The 8,994-nt window shown below is 40.4% G+C and overlaps 2 protein-coding genes across 2 annotated transcripts; both read right to left on the bottom strand.

Moving 5' to 3' along the window:
- Window positions 1-963: 963 nt before the first annotated feature.
- On the bottom strand, window positions 964-2,712 carry LOC137124203 (nucleoredoxin-like protein 1). The gene is made up of 3 exons (XM_067498954.1): window positions 2,444-2,712; window positions 1,994-2,083; window positions 964-1,878 (listed from the first exon to the last, which is right to left on the bottom strand). The coding sequence occupies exons 1-3, from the start codon at window positions 2,677-2,679 to the stop codon at window positions 1,539-1,541; spliced, it is 666 nt and encodes a 221-aa protein (XP_067355055.1). The 5' UTR covers window positions 2,680-2,712; the 3' UTR covers window positions 964-1,538.
- A 2,384-nt stretch (window positions 2,713-5,096) lies between these two features.
- Window positions 5,097-6,171, bottom strand: LOC137124280 (nucleoredoxin-like protein 1). The gene is made up of 3 exons (XM_067499111.1): window positions 5,796-6,171; window positions 5,611-5,700; window positions 5,097-5,472 (listed from the first exon to the last, which is right to left on the bottom strand). The coding sequence occupies exons 1-3, from the start codon at window positions 6,029-6,031 to the stop codon at window positions 5,097-5,099; spliced, it is 702 nt and encodes a 233-aa protein (XP_067355212.1). The 5' UTR covers window positions 6,032-6,171.
- Between the last annotated feature and the right edge of the window lie 2,823 nt (window positions 6,172-8,994).

The following is an 8,994-nucleotide window of genomic DNA, read 5'->3' as shown; positions in this document are numbered from 1 at the left end:
CTTGTTGCGCGTTCTGCACCCGAGAGCGCGCAACTCGTGTGTACCTTTGCGTGCGCACTTATGTGTGTTTATGTGTGCGCGTGTGTACGTGTGCAGAAACGGGAGGGGGTAGAGGGGTGGGTGGGTGGGTGGGTGGAGGACTTCGACTATATTATCAAGGTTTGTCTGAGTGAGCAACAATAAGCTGCTGTGTAGGCAAAAGGGAAGAAATGTGGAATAAACAGCGGCTCACGTCTATTTAGGCCTCTGTGTTTTTACAGGTGTGACCCACTCGGATCCAGGTTTAACAGATACAGTTCTCCTATGACGGGGAGTATGAAGAGGGCTTCATACTCTGTTGTGTTTGCCACGTAGCCTGCTGCACAGTGCATTTAAAATATTTCCATTTTAAAGCAGCTTTCAATGCAATGGATGCTTTGACATAAACCATTATGCCACTGCTTTTCATCATCAAACCTACCAATCATCAGTGACACCTGATGACACTCTGATCATCATTCCCCTCTGCAGATGCATTTTGCCCCATTTGCTCCCATCATTACTTCTACAATGCAAAGAAGCACTTAGTTGCTTTGTGTGTTTGCATTTTAGGAGTAATGGGAGCATAGAGTAAACACGCAGGTCATTCAGAAGATAGAAGATGGAAGAAAACCTTCCATCTTCACTTAGTCAGGAACTGTTGCAAGTGAAGATCCTGACTGATCACAGAAAAGCATTTTTGATGCAGTTTACAAGTACAAGGACATGTGCAAAGGCTAAACATCATCCTCAGTGCAAAAGAAGATGAGTCACAGGCAAATGAAATCACTGATTATGTAGAAAAGCTAGTTTTTCCTTCATTTCACTTGACTCCTTTTGAATAGCTTTGATTGCTTCTTGTGTAGTCTATAAAGTTCTGCTAGACTTCATAAACACTCAAAGCACAACATTCACTAACATAACTATTTTTATGGTACTGAATAATTCATTGATTTCAGATTATGCATGGCGTATTTTGATTGGATAGTACAAATTGTCATTTAAAAAAGTGCCTAACAGAGCTCTGTCACTGAAAATGGAAAATTGGTTTGAATAATCTCCTGGGTGAAATAAAAATAAAACAAGCCATAATGGTAAGACTTGGCTCAGACCTAATCTTGGCTTGACTGGAAGCTTGGCATCATTCAAAGACTCTAAAGACAGCCAGTTACAAGCGGAGGTCAGAGCTGATTAAAAGCTTTTAGTATTTCTTTAGATCATATTTTACGTTCCATTTTGAGGAGGGGGTTGTTGGCATGTCCACATGTACACTGGAGAAATGTTTGCCTTAAGACCAAATCTTTTCCTTAATGCTGACACAGTAAAGACAAACCAGAAATAATAACAGATTGACATTTCTACTCCACAAACAGAATGAGAAATATCTGTCATATCTCACAGTCAGCTGTGTAAACAAAAGTGTGTTTGATTGGCTGCATCAGTGGCAATGTTGTAACAAAGCTTTAATTACTAATCATAGCAACATTCTGGGTAACCCACAGGCTTGTCCTCTGGTTCTATCACCATGGTGACCCTCCTCCCTCCTCTTTTCCATCAGCTCCTTCATTCACCTCTGCATCTTTTCTGCACTTTTTCTTCTTCTTTTTCTCCTTCCCATCCTCCACCTTGTACTTGAGTCTCCTCACAGGGTCGCTGAAGCTACGCATGGACTTCTCCTGAAAGTCCTCACTGATCATAAAGTTCCTGTCGATGACGTCTGCCGCCTCCTGCCAGTTGCGGTAGCAGTCCGGGCCAAGGTGGCGTATCTCCTCCACGGCATTAGGGATGAGGATGGAGCAGTCAGGACGCAGCACCACCACTGTGGGCAGCTGCTCCACATTAAACATGGCCTCCAGCTCTCTGTGAACACACATACATTGGCATAGCGCAACTGGATTTATACAGCTGGGCATATTTACATTACAATCATCCACCAGCAGGTTGTGCACACAGTTAACAGGTCAGTCTCACACACCTCCTATAGGGGTCCTCAAAGGCCAGGAACAGGCATTTCTTAGGCAGCTCTTTAAGAAAGCTTTCTTGCTGCTCCTCTGACAGATCCAAACTGATGGATGAAGGAAAAGAAAAATCACTTTGCTAGGAGATGGACAGTTAATATATCTAAAAGTCATTTTGTCTGTGTACCACTGTATTCATTTAGGGTATTTGGTTCTCACAAAAATAAAAACACTTGGTTTGCAAGACTTAGACAGAGAAGGATTTCATCTGGGGACATTTAAAATACAAGGTTACACACAATATGCAGATGCATACTCCAGTCAGCTTTTCCACTGGGGTATCAAGTGTGGTTAAATGTCTCACTGATTGGTTCAGGTTTTAGGGTGAGGAAATAACCACTGCATTTGCTAACATGTATGATGCTGTATTTGTGTTTATATTGTTGTGGTATTGTGTTGTACTTCACCTAATGTATAGGAGAGCGATCTGAGCAGAGCGATCCACATAGAATTCATCTGTTAGCCGCTTAAAGAAGTCCTTGAGAGTGGGAGCAAACTGCTGGCAGCTCTCACATGCAGCGGACGCAAAGAAGAGCATCAGGATGCGGTTCTGCAGGCGCATAACAATCTCCCGTTCCGTGTCCAGCTCGTCTTGCTCCTTGTTGTTCTTCACGAGGACCCGATCAATGAACAGGTCCACCATAATAAAGGATCACTGAAATGGCAGCAGAGACTTGGGAAGCTACAGGGAGAGAGAAAAAAAGTATTTACATTTGTTTAACAGGCAAATTGCAAACATGTATTACACAGAATTCAGCAAAGGGAGCAGACGGTTGTGAGGGTTTTCACTTCCAAACACGAGGATCTGCAGACTAACAATATGACACGCTGTTTATGAAGCTATTTCAAAAAAGTCTTGACTTTTGCAACAGGTTTATCTGTATTCCGTAGGATTAGATGTCTTACAAAATACTGTTTCCACACAGTCATGCTTACACACATATCTATTAATCATATATAATCTTGCTTGCTGTTAAATCGGATAATCCTCACAGTTGCTTACCTCTAACAAATATTATATCCCCTTGAGGCAGCAAATCCAAAATGAAATCAATGAAATATATATATATATAATTTTCTTCCCTTTCACCTCTTCCTAGGTTGTACTGGAATCAGTTGCCAGCCTGTCAGGTTGTGTCGCGTTCACTCATTAACTGTTTCGTTCACCTTGATACCAGTAGCTGCTTCCTCCCTCTCCCTTTGTGTGTCTGCACTCCCCCTCCCCTCATACATCTGCTGTGGGGGGGTTGAAAGACAAGGTGATAGAGGGACAAGAGACAATCACTGTGTGTATGATAGTAGTGACTGAGTGAATGTACCTGAAAAAATAGAAACTACAGAAATTACTAAATAAGAAGCTTAATGAAGTGAGCCACGCTCACCTTAAGTTACATAGGTGCTGAGTCACGGGGAATATCTGTTTAGTGATTGGTTAATTCATTTTACAGGCAGCAGCAAAATTTGACCATGAATCACAGCAGTGACAAGCAGACACGGTTAATCTTAGGAATAAAGTGCTTTATTTCAAGAGATTAATTCAGCTTTTAATAAAATAAAAATCATTGAAGACATTCTGTAATACAGAATGGCAATAAAATATTAATGTAATATAATTATTATATTTTATTGTCATAGTATTAAAAACTAAACAGCACATCGTTTGGTAAATTATCAAGTTCAGTTTTGAAACATCGGCAGGCACTAGTGACTACATTTAGCTTAAAGCTGTAATAATTACATTTATCGGCCATTTGGTTCAGTGGCTCTTAAAAGAACACTGCACTGCAAAGTAAGAAAAGACTTGTACAAATATACAAAACAACAAAGCCGCAACAGTCATAGGAGCTAAATATAGACATATTGCAGTTATCTGATATTGGTATGACAGATGTTTTCAGGGGGCCATGTCAAATTGGTGGACATGGGTGTGACAAACTTCTCATTGTTTGATGTACCTTTCTAGTGCATATGTAGCTGTGTTTTCTGTTTGTATCCCTCATTCTCCCAATTCCATTGTTGCTTTGTTATTTGCAGTGGGTTTCTGTGTAATTGCAGCATTTATGTCCATTTGCACAACTTTGCATCAATTGCAGTGCATTGAGATGTCAATGCTGGGTGAAACAAATACACAAACACAGAAAAACTAACAGCCATAACAACTTCTGACCAAGTGTTAGGAGACAGCTGCCTGTTTACAGACCTATACGGCTGAGACAACATGTAGCTTTAAGACATTGAACTTTCTTCAGCTGCTGGAAATGTAGCAAACCAGAACAATGAGCTAAAAGAGCTGCATGGTGGTGGAGTGGTAGCGCTGCCACCTCATAGCTAGAAGGTCCCCAGTTCAAATCTACCTGCCGGCTGTGGGCTTTCTGCGTGTTCTCCCTGTACCTCCGGGTACTCCGGTTTTGTCCCACTGTCCAAAGACACGCACGTTATATTAATTGGTACACGGCAGTGTAAATGGTTGTCTCTCTGTGTTGGCCCTGAGACAGACGGAGACCTGCTCATGGTGTAGCCCACCTCTCGCCCTATGACAGATAGGATAGGCTCCATCCCCCCTTGACCCTGAACAAGATAAGTGGTTAAGATAATGGATGGATGGATGGAGTTGTGCTTGTCCACCTGTGTGACTGCTTTCTCACTACAAGCAGCCCAGTCATTTGATCCACTATTAAATATTGATTTGTGGACCTTTTAAATTAGGATCCTGGGGCTCAGTGCCAATAGAGGAAGAAATGGACAGAAGCATCTACTGTTCATGTGTCTGTTTGAATTGTCTTGCTTAATTAACGTCCTACATGTGTTGGCAAAGTGAAGACAAAACCAGAAAGGTTATGTTAAAATAGGTGAACTCAATTTTAGCTAAATTCTCTGTAAAGTTTTGTTTGAACTGTGCAGAGGTGCTACCGTATGCTGGTCTCAACACAACACAGCATTTTTTTCCTAGTGCACGTGCCATTGCAGACAGTTTAAATAGGAACGGGCTCCCTTATCAACAACCAAGAATTAAATACAAAACACAGGAGGATTAGCCACATTTGTTTTGTATATTTTTATTCATCTTGTCCTCCATGTTCCTTTATCTCCCTGCTTTTTATTCTTATCCCATGCTCCGCTGTTCTCTTTCTCTTCTTCATTTTCAGTTTTGTCTTTCCCCCATAACTTCCACCATCTATTTTTCCTCTTGTCATCCTCTGTCTTGTACTTGAGTCTTCTTACAGGATCAGTGACACTACGTAGATTTAGGTTTTCAATCTCCTCATTAAGCATGAAGCTCCTCTCAATGAGCTCTGATGATTCCTGCCAGTTACAGAAACAGTCAGAGCCGAAACGACAGATGTCCTGCACAGCGTTTGGAGAGAGGATAGAACTATCAGGACGTAGGACCACAACTGTTGGAACGTCCTTTACTTTAAACATGGTCTGAAGTTCCCTGAAAAAAGGGAAAACACACAGGAATGAAAATGCACTCAAAGAAATTTTCAAATGATCTAAACTTGACTTGAGAAGAAAGCCTGATTTGTTCTATTGCTCTCAGTGTGCTTTGAAGTCTAATGTTTCATCTACTCACTTCCTGTAAAGGTCTTCAAAGGCCAAAAACAGAACCTTTTTGTGCAGCTGTTTGAGGAATCTTCCCTGCTGCTCCTCAGATTGGTCCAAGCTGCAGAAAGCAGATGGAAATAGAAATCTCGTGAATGATAAAACAGTCACATCCATTTCTGCATCAAAGAGATAAAGAGATGGAAATATAGAGACCTAATGTGGATGAGAGCAAGCAGTTTGGGGTATTCGATGTATGCCGGGTCTTTCAGTCTCTTGAAAAAGTCATTCAGAACAGGCACAAAGTCCTGGCACTTTTCACACTCAGCAGACGCAAAGAAGAGCATCAGGATGCGGTTTTCCAGAATCCCTGTGATTTCACGCTCTGTGTTGAGTTCGTCCTGGTCCCAGTTATTCTCTACCAGAACTCGGTTTAGGAATAGGTCCACCATGATGAGAGGCCGGAATGGGAAAGTGTGAAGGCCTTATGTGGAGGAAGGAAATTCTAAATCAGATTTGTTCACGTATGTGTTCAACAGTACACGTGTCATTGTTACCATGACTACTGTAGTTAATTGTCTGGATCTTTACCCTCTGCTCACAGAAACTCTCAAACTCCCAAGAGCTAAACTTTCCAGCAAGAAATGACTTCCTATATTAACTCAAGTTACTTTAATAACACAGAGATAATGAATGTAAAATTGTTGCACACATTTACAGTGTAACAAAATAAATTAGCAATAGCCATAACACTGCATCAGCAAGAGAACAGTTTTTTTTCCTCCAAATTGTGAGAAGACATATTTTAACCTTCCCCCATTATGTATTAATCTTAGCCCCTAAAGACTTCTCAGATGTATCTCTGTATGATTTTCTCTTTGTCAATTGGACATTAATGGCTAAATAGAAAAAATAAAAGAATATAAATAAGAAAATGTGTTTTGCTAACATTTACAGCTTAAATAATAAGAAACGTGATTTGAATGCCACGTGATGGACAGGCACTGCTAAATTTGCTGCTATATTTTCACTCAAGGTATTCAGAACATCAATGTATCTATACTTATCTATAAGTATCTATAATTTATTGTTTGATTACCCCACATTGGTGCAAAATATGTTATAATTATTTTTTAAGTCAGAGATAAAAGTTTAGTTCAACTGCATATGCTCGATCCAAAATGGCAGGTGAACAAATCTACAGGTGTTTTCACTAAAAATTTAGACAGTGTGGGGCTTTTCAACAACATCCTGCTGAGTGCAGAGTGAATGCAGTGTTACTGTGTGTTTTATTGGTACAGATTAGTCAAGTCTTATGGTTTGTTTTTAATATGTGTACTCATGGTGTAATACAGCACTTTGGTAAAGTTATTGTGTTGTGCTTAACAAAAAGAAAAATATTCACATTAAAATTGCACAAATGTAACCATCTTTAAATGTAACTGATGCTGCTCAGACTTCAGTCCATTTCTTTGTATTTGTCTACTTAAGGCCTGCAACTATTGTATTAATAGTCTATAAAAACTTTTGTGGACAAAAGCCATTATAATCTAAATACAACACTGCAGCCCAGCCAGGAGCAGCTGGCTGGTATGAATCAGCCATTTATGAGATGGTGTTTTTCAAGAGTAGACTTATAGCTCAGAACAAAAAACACATAAGAAATAAATTTTAGATGTAGAAATAAAGTTCGGGCCTAACAGCTCAGAAATGTGTTTTATCTGTCTCGCCCAGCCTGTATTTCACTGTCGCAGCAGTCACCACAGGCTAAAAATTGACAGCGATAACCTCACAAATTAGATTTGGCTCTCTTGCTCTGAGCTGTCCCAGATCTATTTGAGACTACAACCCTGGACTGAAGCTTCCAAGGCTGATGTAAGAGAAATATGTTTGAAATTGAGCCGCATTGGACATTACCTGAAAAAAGAGGATTTACTATGAGTCTCAGAAAGGTCAGAGATTAAATCTTACATTTGGGAAAGTTATTCCACAATCATCCTGTTCACTTTTTGAAGCTGATCGATCGCAGCTAATATATACCAGCAACACTTTGTTGTTAGTTGCTAATTTAATAGACCATCAATTCTTGTACGTGCTGTGGCAGCTGGATATACCACAAGTAATTTACCTCACCTTGAAACTGCTCGACTCCCACAAGAAAAGAAATATATCCAGCTTCTCCTCCTTTTCAAGCCATTGTATTCTTCCTTTGATCCTTTAAATCCTGTAAAGTTTGTTATTTTAGTGGCACCTTTCACTGTCTCTTTAGCTTTCTCTCTGTAATTCCTTCACCCTGCACTCTGTGGTATACAGAGGGAGATTACAGATAGCTGGAGGTGTGGCAGTGCTGTAATTCAGGAGTAGACATTGTGCGTGCGTGTATACACAAGGACCTAAAACTGCAGATCAACATTAGCAATCTTATTACCTAAAGAGAAGGAGGACGGGAGAAAAGGACGGATGAAGAAAGAGGACAAATTGGATTCCAAAGTAAGGACAGACTTGTAGGTTAAGTCATGGCAGAAGGAGAGAGAGAAATGGAGGCATCAAGTGAGGCCTCCTAATATGTTTCGACTTTCCCTTTACCAAATAGTGCTAGTTGGAGTTTTACTTATTACTAATCTTTTACCCCCAGAGCAAATTCATGAGTCTTTGTGCATCCTGTTATCAAGGTGATTTGATGGCCAGGATGGGGAACGTCAAGGAAATGAACTGAGAAGTCAATAGTTTGATTTGAGCCAGGTTCTAGTAAACTCCAGCAGGTCCGTCTGTAGGAAAGTGGCCATTGATCTGCAGAGGCACTTACTGAAAGTACCTGGTTAATCTCAGAGAAGGGTTAGGTAAATATAGAGGTGGGGAGAAAGTGAGAGTTAATAGGATTAGTCTGAGTCACAGACATCTGCCACTGCACGTGGATGCACACGAAACACAAATGGCCTCCTGTAACATTATAACCATAAAACTACAGTGGACATACAAGCCAACATACAGTTTAACAGGCTGATATTAGCACTGACCTGAAAGCACAACTGTGTCCAAATGAATGCAACAAAAGCATCGTTTAATTTTTCCCCCCGATTTAGTGCCAAAATGTGTTTTATGCAAATATAAAACTGTAAAACAGTCAGTACGGCAGGGTTATTCTTCACAGGTCAACAGTGAATAAAGGAGCATAGGCGTAAACACTGAAGGAGGAGAAGTAATGGGGCAACACCTGCAGGCGCCAATTAAAGTAAACATCTCAACGTGACTGAAATAAAATTGCTGAGTGCCAAACAAAACACAATGCTGAGTGTATCTTGATGCTTTTGCCACTGTAGTTCGTGTCAGTGCTAGCATGTACTTTTGACTGAGCTTTGAAAGACTTTGTATTGCCTGAGCAAGGTTTAGTAAAAATGCACAAACCAGACAAGCC

This window comes from Channa argus, chromosome 3 (assembly GCF_033026475.1).
Source record: "Channa argus isolate prfri chromosome 3, Channa argus male v1.0, whole genome shotgun sequence".
Classification (NCBI taxonomy): domain Eukaryota; kingdom Metazoa; phylum Chordata; class Actinopteri; order Anabantiformes; family Channidae; genus Channa; species Channa argus.
Note: the sequence above shows the minus strand (reverse complement) of the source record. Positions and strands in the feature narration are given on the sequence as shown.